The sequence below is a fragment of the Anas platyrhynchos genome, chromosome 13, assembly GCF_047663525.1.
Source record: "Anas platyrhynchos isolate ZD024472 breed Pekin duck chromosome 13, IASCAAS_PekinDuck_T2T, whole genome shotgun sequence".
NCBI classification, from domain to species: domain Eukaryota; kingdom Metazoa; phylum Chordata; class Aves; order Anseriformes; family Anatidae; genus Anas; species Anas platyrhynchos.
Genome location: NC_092599.1, coordinates 11,746,412 through 11,763,609, shown reverse-complemented (window position 1 = coordinate 11,763,609; position 17,198 = coordinate 11,746,412). Strand labels below are relative to the sequence as shown.

At 39.8% G+C, this 17,198-nt stretch overlaps 1 protein-coding gene across 1 annotated transcript; it reads right to left on the bottom strand.

The window, feature by feature from the left end:
• Positions 1–1,885: 1,885 nt before the first annotated feature.
• Positions 1,886–13,501, bottom strand: SEC61A1 (SEC61 translocon subunit alpha 1). Its single transcript, XM_027468055.3, has 12 exons — positions 13,348–13,501; positions 11,598–11,665; positions 10,884–10,949; positions 10,702–10,780; positions 9,713–9,844; positions 8,822–8,931; positions 8,567–8,720; positions 7,978–8,138; positions 7,146–7,343; positions 6,559–6,750; positions 5,029–5,105; positions 1,886–4,200 (listed from the first exon to the last, which is right to left on the bottom strand). The coding sequence occupies exons 1-12, from the start codon at positions 13,352–13,354 to the stop codon at positions 4,014–4,016; spliced, it is 1,431 nt and encodes a 476-aa protein (XP_027323856.1). The 5' UTR covers positions 13,355–13,501; the 3' UTR covers positions 1,886–4,013.
• Positions 13,502–17,198: the final 3,697 nt, after the last annotated feature.

Sequence of the window (17,198 nt, the reverse complement as noted above, 5' to 3'; positions counted from 1 at the left end):
ACACATTCGGTACAGATTTAATGCTTATTTTACTGCTCTCTTCCAAATCACAGAACCCGGTGCCTTGAATTGCAGTGTAACATTGCCACCAGGCGGGCAAATGCTCCCCTTCAGCATGCCAGCACCCGTCCTTCAGGGAGGCTTGATGAAGCTGGAGGGGCCCGGGTTTCACAGGCCCGAGCCCCCCTAACAAGCAGGCATTGTTTGAACACCTGCACATCTCCCTGTGCAGCTGGGAGGGTGCCAGCACCGCCGCTCGCTGCTGGCCGCGGTTCAAACCGTGACCTTTCCAGGCAGGAAGCAGGCGAAGGCTGGAGTTTCATGTCAGAAAGCTGGCAGAGAGAACAGCGAGAGAAAAACCGAGACAGCAGGCCATCCGAGCCACATACCGAACAGAAGTTTCAGAGATGTCAGTGGTCTCCCTCCCCAGCCACTTCTTCTGAAAGCCCCTTCTTTGTTGGGGAGAACACCCAGCAGCCAGCATGCATCTGGGGAGATGTGCACGAGCTGCAGGAATGACGCAGCAGCTCAGCCAGCACACAAGGATACATGTGTTTTAGCATTTGGGACAGTCAGGATGCATCATTTATGTCACACAATGTCAGTAAGCAAGTAGCAGCTTTACAAAAACTTGTGAGAAGCTCCCCAAAATCAGCAAAAAATAATAATCAAGGCAACCTAAGGCTTGGTATTCTTTGCTGCAATGAAGAACAATTAGAGAAAAAGTTACTCTGCCTCCTCCTTTACTGAAAGCTTGTTGCTAAACCTATTTTCACAAATGATCACACGTATACAGTGTATGGACAGGACTATCCTTGGAAGAAATCTAGGGAATGCAGTCATGGAACCTTCCACAAAGTAAAGCAACAACCTTTACAGTTGCAGCCAAAAGGATTAAAAAAAAATATCCCACAACAACAAAAAAACAGTTGAGCTTGATAAACAATGGGACTTTTTCCTGCCTCAAAACTACATGGAGAGAGGCCTTAGGAACAGGTGAACTGCTGAAGAATCTGGCGTATATTTAAAGCTTCCTAAGTAACAGCGACAGAAATCAAACATCCATCACTTACGTAGCAGCACAAGCTTTACGATCTTTCACATGAAATCTGCTGTGAAGAACAAAAAGCTACACAAAGAATTTCACTTAAAATGCTGCCAGCAGAAAGGATCTCAAGCTTTGCTTTAGCATTAGTATTTCAACTAGCTCTCTTGTGGGTAACTCATCACCTCTGCACTAACTTCATTTACTTCTGTGATCATAAATGTGATCACATAATATTCTTGCAGGTTATTAATGCAACTTTCACAGAAAAACAGCAAGGGAGAAACCCATGTACTGTTTAAAATGACTTCAAAAGTGACCAAAATCTTGTCTGCATTTCTTGCAAATGGTATTTAAATTAGCTTAGGTATCTACTTCAGGAAGTTGTTGTTGTGTTTGATTGTTTAATACTTACTCCAAGTTCAGTTCAAAAACTCAGAGGGCAAAACAATACTGAGGTATCACCAGCTCTCGAGTTTTGTTGCAATTAATACCCTAGTATTAATGTCATACAAAAAAAAAAAAGGACAGATACTATGTTTGATATGAAAAAGGCTTGCTAACCGATGTACCATTTTTTGCTCTCCTGCTATTTACTTCTGAAGCACTTTTTGAAATGTCTCTCTTCTGGAACAGGAAAGTCCAGAGGAACGCGTAAGGCTTTGTTATTTTGGCAAGCTATTGTTAAGAGAAGGTCTTGGAGCAAGTACAAACTTTATGTTCCACGGACATTCTAAACAGCTGTTTTGAGAGGGATCGCTTTCATGGTATTTTGGGCAGGTAACAGCATTCAACAATTCCTAGAATTGTAAGGGTATTCAAAGCACTAAAAGCCAAGCATTAGCTCCAAAGATGTACTTTATTTCAGTATAAAGCAGATTGTTTAGGCATTATTTCTTTTTGTGAACATCCACTGTATGATCAGCAGGTCCTGCTTTGAGGACATAGCTGCTTGATAACAAAGACTCCAGCACAAGACAACAAAAATACAGATGCAGAGAACAAGTGCTGCTTAGACACTCAAGAGCTGATGGTCTAAACTGCAACCAGTTCAAACAGATGATATGACCAAAAATATAAGTACAGCTCCAGCCCAGCCAGAACTGCATACCCAGAAGTGGAGTCCTTTTTATAACAACAACAAAAAAATCACATTGGGCTTCCTGAAAAAAAAAAAAAAAAAAAAAAAGAACCACACCATATCCCTCCCTCTCCCTTTAAAGCCACTTTTGAACTGTCCCTGACTTCACATTGAAATTGTGCTGTGGCATGCCAGTATTTTATAAAATACAGGAAAATTACAGAACGTAGTGTGAATTAATAATGAACAGTTGGTAGTAAGCATTTCACAGATATTTTTTTTATCTCAATACTTCTGTTCCTTTTCCAATTGTGATCCTTTCCCCAGGACTTAAACCTATCCATAGAAGTGCATCTCATCTGCATTTGCAGAATTCTCATGCATTTGGTATCTGAGCTCAGTGCATTAACAAGTGTTTCTAGGTGTCATCCGTGCTCCTTGGGTACATAGCCGAGTAGTCCCATCACTCCGAGCAGAAAAAGTAATTCACGTGCTGTCAGTCAGCACAACATGCAACTATGCACGGAAGGCATGTTGATGCAGTGTTGAGAAACATTCCAACATTGCAACTTACTCTGGTTTCTGTGTTGTCCAATACTGACGGAGAATTATATTTACAAGACTCATACATGAATATTACCATTTGGTCCTAGCCACCTAATTAGTATTGACAAACTAAAAAAAAAAATTGAAACTTAAGGATTATTCTGGTCCATTGAAGCCTTTTATAAAGTTCTCCATTTTGAAGGTATGATGTTGAACAGAGTCCCAATACCTTCTGAAAAAGTATTTTTTTTTTATGTACCATTCAAGTCCATGAGATTATAGGATGGAAAAGCCTCCTATGTGACTATAGAAAAAGGAGACAAGTACATACATTCTTTCACACTATGTGATATGAGTGAGACTCCAAATTCACTAGATATGAGTAATCAATGTCCTGATTGCTACAAGACCATTTTTTTTTTTCATTTAAATCGATGAAAACTACCTTTTGCAAAGGGTACAAGCAAATACGCATCTAATCAGCCATAACGTCCATTTCTTTCAGCTAGCATCAGAACTAGGACTACAGTTAATGGTAAGGAGAACTAATTAAAAGGTTTTTACAAAGCTGCCGGTATTACCAAGTTTCAAAAGGTGCAACTCCTAGGCACAGACTCTGGCAGAATCCCAATTCACCTGAGTTTTCTGCTTATGGAGGAGGGGTGACATTCCTATCTCTTACCAAAACTTGACAACAATCTCAAGCCAATATTCAACATCTGTCAAGGTCTAGCTCAGTAATTACACAACAAGACATTTGGAATTACAGATAACATTTAGTGAAAAGAAACAACTGCCTCCCAAATCTGCCATATTTGAACAAAAAAGACCCCACAAAACTGAACATTTTAAACACTGTTTGTGCTTACAACCATAATTATGGAACTCAAGCATTAGGGGGAGAGATTTCTCACCACTACTGCAAAGGAGCTACAAAGACATGTTTAATGGGGGAAAAAAAAAAATCTTTTCCAAACATTCAACCCTCCCCACAATCATTTATTAAAACCTGCAAAGGCTTCAGGTATACTAATTTTCAAAGGGATGAAAAAATTCAAGAGTCATTGAACGAAATCCAATTCAGAAAGCTGATTCTCTTAATACATAATTAAAAAAACAATTTTCTTAAAAAAAATTTTTTTTGCACATTTCCCCCCAGCAATCTATAAAACGCAAACAGTATGCTAGAAAAGTTTGAACATAAGGGAATGCGCTTTGGAAACATTATTAAAATACGTGTTCCTATAGAATGACATTATCAAGTTTACATTACTTCTTTGCATCTGACTGGACACTTTTGAGAGTGTTTCTCCCCTTTCCTGGGTCCATGAGAAGCTAGGTTTAGAAAAGAAGAGCTCCCATACTGCCAACTTCACTCTGTTCCTTTACAAAAATTTCAAAGTACTGATAAATGATAGTGACAGCGAGCAAGATTCCAGTTCCAGACCCAATTGCCCCAAGGAAGTCTGCCAACACAGAGAGGGCGCCAATACAGAGACCACCAAATGCAGCAGCTGTAGGGATGTACCTGTAAAACAAGGTGGGAATAGAAAAGGTACCCTTAGAGCTTGCTCGGGATATTTCACATGTAATAGTTTCCATATACTGCTACTCCTATGGGAGGTATCTAAATCAGAGGCTAGTTTTTCCCATAAAATAAACAATCCCACAGAGAAATGACTGCATAGATAATCTAAATCAGGTGCTTTAAAAAGACAAATTAGACAAGTGAAAAAAATACAATGGCAGGATATTCTTTACTGTTCTAGGTCCACCAATCCAAGATAAGGCACATGCAATAGTGTACTAGGAAAATTCAACCTGACTGGAAGGGAGAAACATGCTAAGCTAAGACAAGAAAGCATTCCATTCTCCTAACAATTAAGCATAAATTTATGGCTACTAGATCTTCAAGTCACTTGCAGATGACTGAAAGGTAAAGTTGCAATAACATTTCTGTAACATGAAGGGCACACAGGTCCCACCCTGTAATCAAAAAAGCTAGCGATCAACCACTGCCTACTTTTACAGTTACTGTATTTAAGTAGCTACTAATTTTAAAAATGATTACTCTGAAAAAAGTACCCTCAAGACATTAACAATTACATTAAAAATACCATTCATCAGTTTGAAGCAGTATAGACAAACCCTCACTATTCATGCACATTTTCTAACTGAAAGGCTGCATGTTGTGCAAATCCAGCTATTAATGAGGCTGTATTCTGTGTCTCATGCATGCAACAAAGCTTGAAGAATAGCCATGCTCTGGGGTCCAGAAAACAGAACTCAAAGCAAAATTTTCAGTGTGCTTTCCTGTAACACTTTGCATAAATAACCAATGAAATGCATAGCTTACCTGTTTAGTTCATGTACCATTGAAGTTTCTCTGTGGCCTCGCATTACCATTTGTTGTTCTTTCAATTGTTTGGCAACCTGTATTGAATCAAGAAACAGAATGAGTTACTTTAGTGCCATTTGCCAGAGCCACAGAATCTAGTATTATGAGACACCAGAAGCAAGACATTTCAAGTAAATGGTGTCTTCCTTATTTTACTGTATATTGTTGGTCTGACTTAAAAAAATATCCAGTATTTTAACTTTGGATAGACTGCAGTCACAGGCACTTCTCCATGATGTCAATTATGCAAAGCTTTTTGGATAATTCTAGTCCTATTGAAAAAAGGAAAATGCAGAAACTGATAGGCTATCCTACATGTAATTCAGTTCCTGTTTTGCTACCTACCATCTCCTAGTTAGGATTTAGTGGACGTTAGTAAAAACATCCCATGAAGTGTCCATTCTTACAGTTCAGCTTCCCACAATCAGTTGAGCTAACTTTATTTGTGGGACCAGATTAGAAATGAAGTGACTGAGAAAGAATCCCTTCTTGGCACATCAATCTTTAACTGTATTTCTGCAATTGTAGGTAATGATTTATCAATTTTTATTTTTTATGTTGTTTATAACTTTTCTCCTGTACCCAGAAAGTATACTGAAGTGTTACAAGTTGTATGTCGGTTTAAGCTGAAAGAAAATCTAGCTATACTTACCCATGAGTGCTTCCCTACACATCTGATAACAAGCAGCTGGATGCAAGGCTGAGTGAGTATTCATACTGCTAACAGTAGCTATACAACTATCACATATTTCTTAAAGAATAGATTAAACCATTCCATCTGGCTGTCAAACTTGATCTCCTACCCCAAACCACAATACAAGCATACTATGATGACAACTATTTCCCACCTTGTTATCCAATTTGACTGATATAGTTGCTGAGTATTGAATATCTTGTAGCAAATGGAAATTTATAAAGCTAGTCACAGGTACATTAGTACCCTGCACTACATTGTCTTATCAGGTCCCTCTATTTAAAAAGAGCAACTTCCAGTTAACCTTCCCCAAAACAAATGGAGAACTTTTCATGCCAGACAGGAACTTGCAGGTAAAACTTAAATATCCATAAGTGGCAGCTGCCTTGCACACAGTGCAGCTGTCATTTGGCACTAAAGAGTTTTCAGTCTGTGTTACCTGGCCTCTCCTCACACTGATCAGATTCACGAAGCAATCTCAGAAGTTTCCTAGTGCCAATAAAAACAACTATTTGTCTATTGCTGTTGTTGCTTTTGAAAAAAAAAAAACAGTAAAGAAAACGGGGGAAAAAATATCTGCATTCTACCTCCATCATCCCCACTTAAAAAAAAAAAAAGCCCTTTCTGATCCAGAATCATATATATATATATATATATATATATATATAAATAATAAATATTACTAAGGTGATTACCAGCCTAACAGCTCTTTCAGGAGAAAGTCAGCACTTATTTTACAACAGCCCCTCTGTTTGCATCATGTAGGCTTACATCATTTGTCATTTTAAACTTACATCTTTGGCAGAGGAGCCAGAGACTTCGATCCATGTTTTAGAGAAGAAAGCACAGGAGCCCAACATAAATACAATATAAACAACTGCATGGACGGGGTCTTCTAACACTGAAGAAAAGGACTCTGGAGGTGACAAATAATAACAAAGTCCACCAACAGGATAAGCACGAGCAGGGCCGCCAGATGACGTGTCCTAGAAGAAGGAAGCAAGCGGTCAGTTTTCTCACTATTTCTTAGCAATTAAGCTAAGACTGGAGTTATGTATCACCTTCATGTCACTGTGTATCACTGTCTTTACAGCAGCACACAACGATAAACCTTTACTACCATAAGCAGTTTCCAATGTGGAAACAAAACAATAAGGAACAGTAAAAATACCCACCCTAATTAAATGGAGACTTAACATCTACACTCATCACAGCAAGTCTCATATTCCACCAATTTAAACAAATTACTTATCTAGGAGCTTCAGTGTACATGACACCTGTAGAAATGTGCCTTTATCTTTACAGAGACCATCCCTTCAATTATGCATGTTAACGGCACTCTTACAGGGCTGTATGCAAGATTAAAAGGAATAATACTCACAGACCAAGTGCCCAGCAGGCTAACCAGTAAGTTGCCACTGAAGCGTGCAGAAAGCATCTGGGAGATGACGTACAAGTTTGACACCAGAGCAGACTGAAGAATAATGGGAATGTTGGAAGTATAGAACAACTTGATAGGGTACGTGTTGTACTGGCCACGGTAGCGAGCAGATTTGATAGGAAGATCCACTCTGAAGCCCTGAAAAGTTTCCAAAGGAAAGTCCCACATTATACCTTGATGACATGAACCTATTCTGCAGGTGATGAATTGCTTGTGCAAAGCTTTGACAGCAATAGAAAACAACATGCAATCAGTTTTTGCAAGTACACATAGTCTATCCACACAGCTATCTGTGAAAACACTTTTGCAAGGGGCCTGAAAGCCTGCAAGGTTGTCTAAATTCATACAAGATATGAAAGACTGATGTCAGAAGAGATCTAAAGTTGCAAGAAGATGGAACATAGTGCCAAGGAAAAGAAACATAAAACTACTCAAAACTTTTGATGTTCTCCAGTAGCTCCCTGCAACAAACAAGTAACTGATACACAGACTTAAAGACTTCAAAGCATTCTCCAGCAAAAAAAGCAACAGCAGTTTCATTAGGCTACCTTACACACACACATTTACCACCACCCCTAGCAGCTCTCACATTTTTCAAATGACTATAGTAATCATGGAAACCGATTAAAATAAGGTACTATTAAATGAACATGTAGATGTTGCAGACATAAAAATGAATCTTCTGAAAGTAAAAATATAACTTATTGTAAGAAGCACGTTACAGATCTTTTCCCATATAAACAGTTTTACAGTCCTCTTTATTCCAACTGACCTGGAAGTAAATTACGATAGCAAACACAAAGATGGTGGCAATCAGATTCATAAGGTTGGGGAGATTCTGACGGTAAAAGGCCTCACGGAGAGCTCTGACTTTGTCTGTACGAGTAGCCAGAAGATGGAACAGAGCAATGATGGCACCCTCAAATTCCATGCCTTAAAAAGAAAAATCAAGTTACACGTGCTTGGTTTATCTCCAGACTTCAGCGCTTTGTCCCAGTAGACATCCTTCCAAAATACAGGATTGATAGTGGAATTTCCCCAAGCTTTTTCACCTTGAGGACACAGTTTTGGAACTGTCATTCTTCACATCAGTTGTATTCTTTCCAAGAATTTTTGGAAATCCCCCTGTAGCAGCCTAGAAACTAATCACTATCCAAGGACCAAATGGGATAATTTTACAGCTCTCTAAAAAAATTGACATTTACAAAGTTGTTTCAAAAAAAGTTTTTTCCACTGTACTATTCTATATAATGTATAGAGTTGGAATTTTAAAAGACTAGAGGGGAAAGTAACTTGGTTTATTATGTTTCATATAATAATTAAACTCTAACGTAAATAAAGAAAAGACTATGCCATATTACCTCGTCCTGTGTTCACGGTGGTGGGGCTGAATGCCTTCCACACAATAGTCTCACAGATATTGGTGGCAATGAAGAGGGAGATGCCAGAACCGAGCCCATATCCTTTCTGCAGGAGCTCATCCAAGAGCAGAACTATCAATCCAGCAACAAAAAGCTACAGCACAAAAACAAAATGACAAAGCAGCATTATTCACATTCCCATTTTATTTGTTTGTTAAGAAACTAGGAACGAGAGGAAAGAGGACTAGAAATTACCTGAATTGTGATAAGCAAGCAGATACCAGCACCCATTTCAGATGGGTCTCCATACATTCCAGTCATTACATAGACAATAGACTGACCGATGGTAATGATCATTCCAAACACTGCAGAACACAAAAAAGAAAGTATGCATTTGTCCTGGAGATTTTGTATTTCTCTAATTGCCCAAGGATATAAATCAATTCTTAGTAGTAGAAGTTGGGAAGGAATGCGCAAGTCACGGGACATTTGATTTCAAGGGCAAATTAAGTTTCTTTTCTGAAATCTATATCTGAAAATACAAATACGCAAGGACTTCAAAAGCAAATACATTTAGAAGCAAATATTTTAAGTTGCTAAAAGTGGCTTTAGATATTGAAAACTCTGAGAACATTAAGACATTACCATAGCTATCTATGATTCTTTTTTCCAGTAAACAGCTCAGTAAGGGGCGTGGTGCCACATAAAATAGCTAGAGAATACTCATGTTTATCTAAAAGCTGTTTATCTCTTATTGCTAAAGAAGAACCGTGCTTGAAACTGCAAGGTAACAACTACAACTACCATCTTAACTTGAAAAAAAATTGTTGTCTATTAATGTTGACCAATATGATTCAAAGTTTAGGTCCCCACAGTCTATATATTGCTTATGAGATTACAGTACCAGTGCCAGTTGCACATATAAGCTTCAAATAGGTTTGTAAAGGAAACATAAAAGCTAACGAGCCAAACAGCAGCCCATAAACGACTGCTGAAATAAATAAATTAGTAGCACAAAGTGAACACGCAGCATGACAGAAGCCCAAATATCTAACTCCAGGCTCACCACAGGTTAAGTTTGCAGTTTCTGTTGTTAGGGTTAGATACTCTAAAACATTTTGCCTTGGCCTACTAGCTGTTACTTACATTTCTGTGCTCCGTTGAAGAGAGCTCTGTCCTTTGGAGTGTCACCAACTTCAATTATCTTGGCACCTGCCAAGAGCTGCATGATGAGCCCAGAAGTGACAATAGGTGAAATCCCCAGCTCCATCAACGTACCTGCCAGACACAAGCAGCACAATGAACTTCAGAGATGCCTGGAGATGATGCACCCCAATATTTACTTGTAAAGTTTGACTTTCCACCCCTTGCATCGTGATGAAGACAATATAGAACTCCAAATCTCCATAAATGTAAGAGGTTTCAGTGATAACAGAACCAGGTTAAATGTCAGACTGGTAAGTAACGCAGTCCTTCTCAGTACTTTAAGAACTATATTCACTGAAAAAGACATCTGCTGTCAGGAACAGCTTTCCTGTTAATAAGAGAAGGTAGGAATTTGCTTTCTGTCTTTGACGATCAGTCACTTTTTTATTTATAACTTTAAACACAAAAGATTTTTTTTTCCCAGGAGTGCTCGTAGTTACATACTTATACACACATTTCATTATAACACTTAATTAACACCCACATTAAAAGGCCCCTATGATAAACTGAAGTGGTAAGAATTTTAATATTTTGTGAGGCAGACCCAAGGACGTCACCCAGAAAACCACAACACAAGCAAATACAGTTTGAAATATGATTCAAAAAGCTTGGAAGATACATGGAAGACATTACCAGCAGCAATGCAGGTAATTAGAACTGTCTCTCTGCTAACCCCTTCTCCCCACAAAATGGTCCTTAGTTTTTGCACTTAATAGATTGCATATAGCCAGCCATAAATCCATTTTGTGGAAAGGCACGACTTTGTGCAATGCCACAGTGGTTTATAATCTCATACAATAATACACAGAACAACTTTTTCCTCTTTGTTCCATTTTTCATCATCATTAGAAAAGACCACAAATTACGAACAAGTCCAAAAACATTTTGGTTCACATTACAAAAATGCCCTCCAGAAAGACTGACCATACCTCTATTTGAAGCCAAAATCACTCTCATCCAGTAGAAGGGATCTGCTGAGTCTGATGACATGATGCCAAATAAAGGAATCTGAATAACCAGACAACAGAAGAAAACAGGATTGAATTGAGAGCCCTCATAACACCCATTAAACATTTCAGCTCTTTTTAAAAACCACAGGAAAGAGGCATACCTGACAGCATACTAAGAAGATGAAGAGTGTGATAGCTGTCCATAGCACCTTTTCCTTAAACTGAATCTAAAGAAAAAAAAGAAGATAACTGTTGATATGACAAGATCTAGTCAATCAGTAAACTTTCATACCAATATAAAGTATTTCATACCATTATACTAAATATTAAAGATTTTCTTGTGAACGGACAAAGTACAGGGCCTTCTGAATAAAATAACTAATGGTTTATCCCTTTTACACTACAGACACCCAAAGCTTTACCAAAGTTTTAATCCAAATAAACAAGCTTATACAAATGAAAGGTAATTCTAGTACTTTGAGAGACACAAGTCCTACATTCTCACAAGAAAGAGCTTCTAGAGAGGGGCTGGGGTGGGGAACATGTCTATATAGAGAAATTTGTCTTAACAAATGATCTTAGATTAGAACTCAAGGAGTAAAGATTTTCAGGTTGCTATTTTAAGTGACTCAAGTTTGCGCTCCAATACACGCTGCTTTCAACATCTCACTCTTATGGCAAAACCAAATCTGCACAAAAACATCCATGGTACAGGGTGACAAGCATAAGCACTCCACTAGGAATAACTTTACCTACAACTGCCATTATTGCCATTCTTCCCACAGGTAAAAAAAAAAAAAAAAAAAAGCAAACTAAGCTGTAAGCATTTCATATTACACAATTATAAACCTATAAATAAAATGTTACTGACTTACCTTCCGTTCTGGCTTTTGGATTTCAGGGAGGATAACACAGAAGGGCTTGATTACTTCCAGAAATTTTACTGTAAAGAAATTAGTTAAAAGACAAAATAAATACACAGATAAAAGAACATTGGGAAAAGCTCAAATAAAATTGGATTTGGATTCTTTCTGTGTTAAAACTTGCAGTTACAAACAAAGCTTTTTTTTTGTTTGTTTTTAAATGATCTCTTACTTTATTTTCTACATGTTTACTTCACTAACTGCACCTCTGTATAATACAATATGGGTTGGAAATAGGAAAAAAAAAAAGTTTTGTCCTTTTGTTGAGTAGGCTGAAAAAAGGAGAACTTTTTTTTTTTTGCACACATTTATCAATACCCTTGAACTTTCATTTCATACTAGGTTCTCAACTACCCCGCTATTTGAGAAATAAAAACCCGAGACAGCTTCAATTCAGGGGTTACTTTTGAGACATACAGCTGAAGAATTCCCACATACTGTTCACGTGCAACAGTTCAAGTTACTTTCATGAAGTTCACATGCACTGACCTCCTCCTAGTTTAAAGGACATATTCCTACAACAGAAGAGTCAAAGCTATCTGTCTTAGTCTTAGAAAAAAAAAAAATCAAACCACAAAAGAACAGTATCTGCAATGTCAGAAGTTCACCTATGAGCAATCAGATCTGATTCGGAACAGTTAATGCTAAACTTCTCAAGGCAAACCTAAGACTGCACATACATTTTGTACTGAATTAAAATGCTTAAGACAACGCAGAGGAACTGAAACTACCAATAACCTTCTAATTATTTGTGGAAGGCGGCAAGTTTAGCATTTCTTAATTTCAAACTATTACTAGCCTGAAGAAGGTACACCAGATTGTGGTTTTAAACCTTAACCATGCTGTGAGCCTCTCCTACACCTCAGATAAATAAAGATTGCTTAAGATGCTTTTCAAGAGGCTGGCATGTTCCTCCTCATGCTAACAAGCCTAGGAAGACTTTCATAGAATGGCCTGGGTTGGAAGGGGCCTCAAAGATCACCCAGTTCCAACCCCCTGCCATAGGCAGGGACACCTGCCACTAGATCAGGCTGCCCAGGGCCTCATCCAGCCTGGCCTTGAACACCTCCAAGGATGGGGCATCCATAACCTCCTGGGCAACCTGTTCCAGTGCCTCACTCCTCTCTGAGTGACGAATGTCCTCCTACCTCTGATCTAAACCTCCTCTCTCTTTTAGTTTAAAACCATTCCCATTGTCATGCCAGTACCCGATTAATAAGAGTCGCTCTCTGTCTTTTTTGAGTCCCCTTCAAGTACTGAAAGGTCACAACGAGGTCCCCCTGAAGCCTTCCCTTCTATACCTGCACAGCCCCAGCTCTCTCAGCCTTTCTTCATAGGAGAGGCGCAGAGCTCAATTCCCTGGGTTTCCTCCCCGACTGCCTACTGACAACAGCACCGCTCCTTGGCCGCACCACCATGACCAGCCCCCACCTGACAGCCCATCCCTGCCTCTCTGTGCCTGCTAGAGCCGGGCTGGGCAGCACGGGGCACTCCGGAGAGCGAAGAAAACGCGAAATCCCCTGAAGAGAAACCCGCCAAGCCAGGGGGCACCCCCAGAGCGGGGCAGCGAGGCCTGGCCGCGGGCCCAGCGGCCTGGGAGCTGGCGGGGGCAGCGCTGCGCCCCCTCAGCCCGCACCCCCGAGCCCCCCAGCCCCTCATCCCCTCATCCCTCTGCCCCCGAGCCCCCACCCCCGGCACTCACTGCCCATGGCGGCCCCGGTCGGGAGCGAGGAGCGCGGTGGCGGCGGCCCGGCAGGGACACGTCAGGACTGAGCCCGGCCGCCCCCTGCCCCTTCCGCTTCCTGCCACGCGCCGCGTCCCACAGCGCCGCCGCAAACCCTGCGGCGAGGAGACTACAAGTCCCAGCATGCACCGCTCGGGGGGTACAGCCCGCCCGCCAGACACCGCGGGTGCTCATTGGGGCCTTTCAAATCAATGCAACCAATCGGGTGGTGGAGGCGGGGCGCGCGGATGGGTGGGAGTTGTAGTCTCGCGGCTGCCGGCCGCCATCTTAATGAGGTGTGAGAGTGGCGCGTAGGAGGCGAGGCGTCGGGGTCGCAAGTTGTGTTGAAGACCCCATGTTTCAGCAGCCAGGGATCCTGGCTTTGGTTTAAGAGATTCCAAGAGATAAATAAATACATGAATAAACTCTTTTCATCCGTTTTGTGCTTTTATATCTACAGAAAATAATTTTTTAGACCTTTTCCTGCATTAAGAAACTCCCCACGCACCCCCGCACAAAATGGCAGCCGGCGGTGTCACACAATGCTGTGCGCCTGAGGCTGGGTCTAACACAGCCAGGCCAACCTGGGCCTCTAAGAAAATATAAATTCACTGGTAAAAATGTGCAACATCATGTCATGTGTCCATGAAGCCCTGGCATATCAGTGCACTTCTATGCCACACAGGAGTGCCAACAAGTGAAAAGCGGTCACATTGACTTGCTGCTGAAGATGTTTCTGATAGTATCATACTGTCTTGTCTGATTTGCATTTATAGAAGAACTTATCCTTTGTCTGAAAACTAAGGGTAAACAGAAGTTTGAGGAAAGAGAAAAACCAATAGACGTACCGATACAAAGCAATTAGTGTATAGAGTGTGAAACCAGTAGTGGCTTCCACAAATCTCATTAGTTTCCAGGCACTTAGGTATGGTTTGTTTGATTAGTCAATCCCCTCTTTCCTGAGATTAACTTTAAAATAACTAGGCCTAATTCCCATTTCCACACCCATTTCCTGCTTTCCTGCTTCCCTCCCCCCCACCACAACATTATCTTTGCCCAGATCAAGGCTTCTGAGCTGTGCATCTCTACTAAGAGTTATCAAAGACATCTACCAATGGCACTGAAAATGTTTCAGTCAGCTCTTGTCCGATGGAGCTTATTTTAAAACATCCAGTTTATCTAAACTGGTTTTATCCCACCCATTTCCAATTAATGAGAAAACAACTGTTTTTGCTGTTAATGGTTGGACTCAATCATCTTAGAGGTCTTTTCCAACCTAAATGATTGTATGATTCTATGTGGAGTTGTTTTAGTGAGATCTTCTTGGCTTACTACAGGGGCAGTGACTTGATTCGCCAAAGTCTGGAGGAAGAGAGGGAAGAATTAGCAGTAATTTCGTGGAAGTCTGAGCAAGGAATCAGCAAGAGGGATTCAGTGGATTGATGGTAGAAGCAAACAGTGAAATGCCAGAATTTTGCCAAATTTATGAAAATAAGGGAAACTGTTGTGAGAGATGCTGATAGCATCGCTGTGCCAGATCACTGTTAAATTAGAAAGGATAACATGGCTTTGTCCTTATCTAAACAGCTCATCTGCTTTTAGCCATTTAGAAGTCAGATGTCTAGGTAGTTGTCTAGACTGCATGCTCAACGGAGATGCTGATGAGCACTTTTGGAGAAATGTTGACTCCACTTATCTTACACATCTGTGTAAGATGTCTTCTCAAAGGTGTTATCTCCAAATCAAGCTAGGGCATTTTTGAAAGAATCTGAGGGGAAGCTTGTCAATCTACTGCTTCTATTGTAATTGCTCTTTTGACAAATAGATAATGTCAGACTCTAGGGTCTCACTCTATTTCCCCTCCACAGTGTTAATTCTGTACTTAAAAATTGGCTTCTCAGGATACAAAGTCACACCTGTTTATTATGCCTTTTTTTTTTTTTTTTTTTTTCAAATCCGTAACATAAAAATAGATTTTTTAAAAAAGACGTGATTATTTGCATGGGCCATCTATCAGACATCTGGATTTCCTGTCATTTTTAAGAATAATTTTAGGCAATAATGTAACTTGGTTTGCTACTGTAAGAAAATAAACCTTGTAATTAGATAGAGAATTGTCTATTTACACATGGAAGCTGAAAACTCAGTAGTTTTTGCTTACCTCTCTATATTTTGTCAATTCTGGATCTGAACGACTTTGCATTGGAGATATGAGGATACAGTCCTACAGCTGAAATTGGCCACTGCAATTCAATTCTGGGTATAATAAATAGTTTATGAAAACTAGTTTTCTTAGAAAGCTACAGTGAAAAGCCCCTTTTTTTGCCACTTAACGTAAAAACAAATAACAACCAAAAACAGAGAGAACATAAGATCAGCTTCTTTGTATAATCAGCTGTCACTCAGCAGAACAGAAGGCCAAAAGAAGCCGAAGGTACAGTTGTTGCAGAATGATTACTGTGATGCTATGTGAGACACTGGATCAAATTTCAGCCTGATATGCCTTTGACAGTTTATCTTGGTAACTATTTTGGCAGCCAATCACAAACTGAGTGACAAAATTTGAATCTGGTACGCTAGGGTTGATTTTTACACTTTTGGAGATGCACCTACTACTACAGAGGGCTCAGTTTAGAATTGTGCCAGCTGGCACAACTGGAATGAGGAGGAGGATGGCATATAAGTAATAAATAGCTCTTCAGAGAATGGCAGTATCTGAGAAGCAGACATAGATATTAAACAGCTTGTTCTTTTCATGCCTTGCTATTCCTTTTTGAACCAAATCAGTCGCTCTTATATAATCAAGCTAATCCTGCTTTAGAAATAGTGTGATTTAGGACCATTAAAAACATTAATATTCACTTACTGGCTTTGAAGTTTGTTAGCCAGTGTGTTCCACTGTTTCACACAGTGCAAATCTTCAGCATTTACTGCAAAATTATATATCTCAATATATCTCTATTGCATTAGTACAAAATTGACATTTAATTACTGCTTTTGAAATCAGTGTGCACTGTGTGCTGACTGACTATGGACGCTGGGCTCAATCATGCTGAATTGTACCCTGATGCAAACAACAAAGACTATATGATTGCTTCAAGAGCCAGAGGTAAAAAGCAGAAAATAGGTGTGGAAAGTAGAAATAGGGAAAGAAGCATAGATTAATTTTCTGCTGCCTCCAAAGAGTTCCTTTTAGTTCTAGCAACATTGCTTGCAGGAACTGGCCACAAACTCTGCTTGAATAGATCCAATTTTTTGTATCTGTGACATGCTCACCCTCTGTTCCCATGTCAGTACTTGTTATCAATGTGACAAAGCTTGCATGTTATTTTGAATATGCTTTTTATTGTTATCTTTTTAAACCCAGCAAACTAAAAGAGACACTCTTTGTTGTTACACCAGGTTTCAGAGCATCTGTGGGCTGAGATCGCTAGAGGGCAATCAAATCTATTTGTTCATACGTGTTTATATATATATATATATGCGTACACACACATGTATGTGGACATTCACCTTACAAAATAGGGTTAGTTAATATCCATAGCATTGGTCTGCCACAGGGATCATGTGGTAAGAGTAGGGCTTTGTGCATGGGTTAGTTTAACAGCTGTATTCATATGCAGTCCCTGATTTTTGACGTACAAATGCTGCCAGTAGTAGTCTATTTAACCACAAGGTGGAAGAACTGCTTTACTTATGATGCCAACTCAGCTTGCATGAAGTACACACAACTCTGTAGGCAAGTTTTATTACCGTTATTTAATAGCTACGTTACAGGTTGCAGAGGCTGTAGCATGCATGAAACAATTCAGGTCATAAGTGGCATTCGT

Coding starts and splice junctions, on each gene's coding strand:
- SEC61A1 (XM_027468055.3), bottom strand. Junction 10,950..11,597: donor TCCAAAAGCCAGAACGGAAG/GTAAGTCAGTAA, acceptor TTTTTTCTTTAG/ATTCAGTTTAAGGAAAAGGT. Junction 7,344..7,977: donor CTATCGTAATTTACTTCCAG/GTCAGTTGGAAT, acceptor GAAACTTTTCAG/GGCTTCAGAGTGGATCTTCC.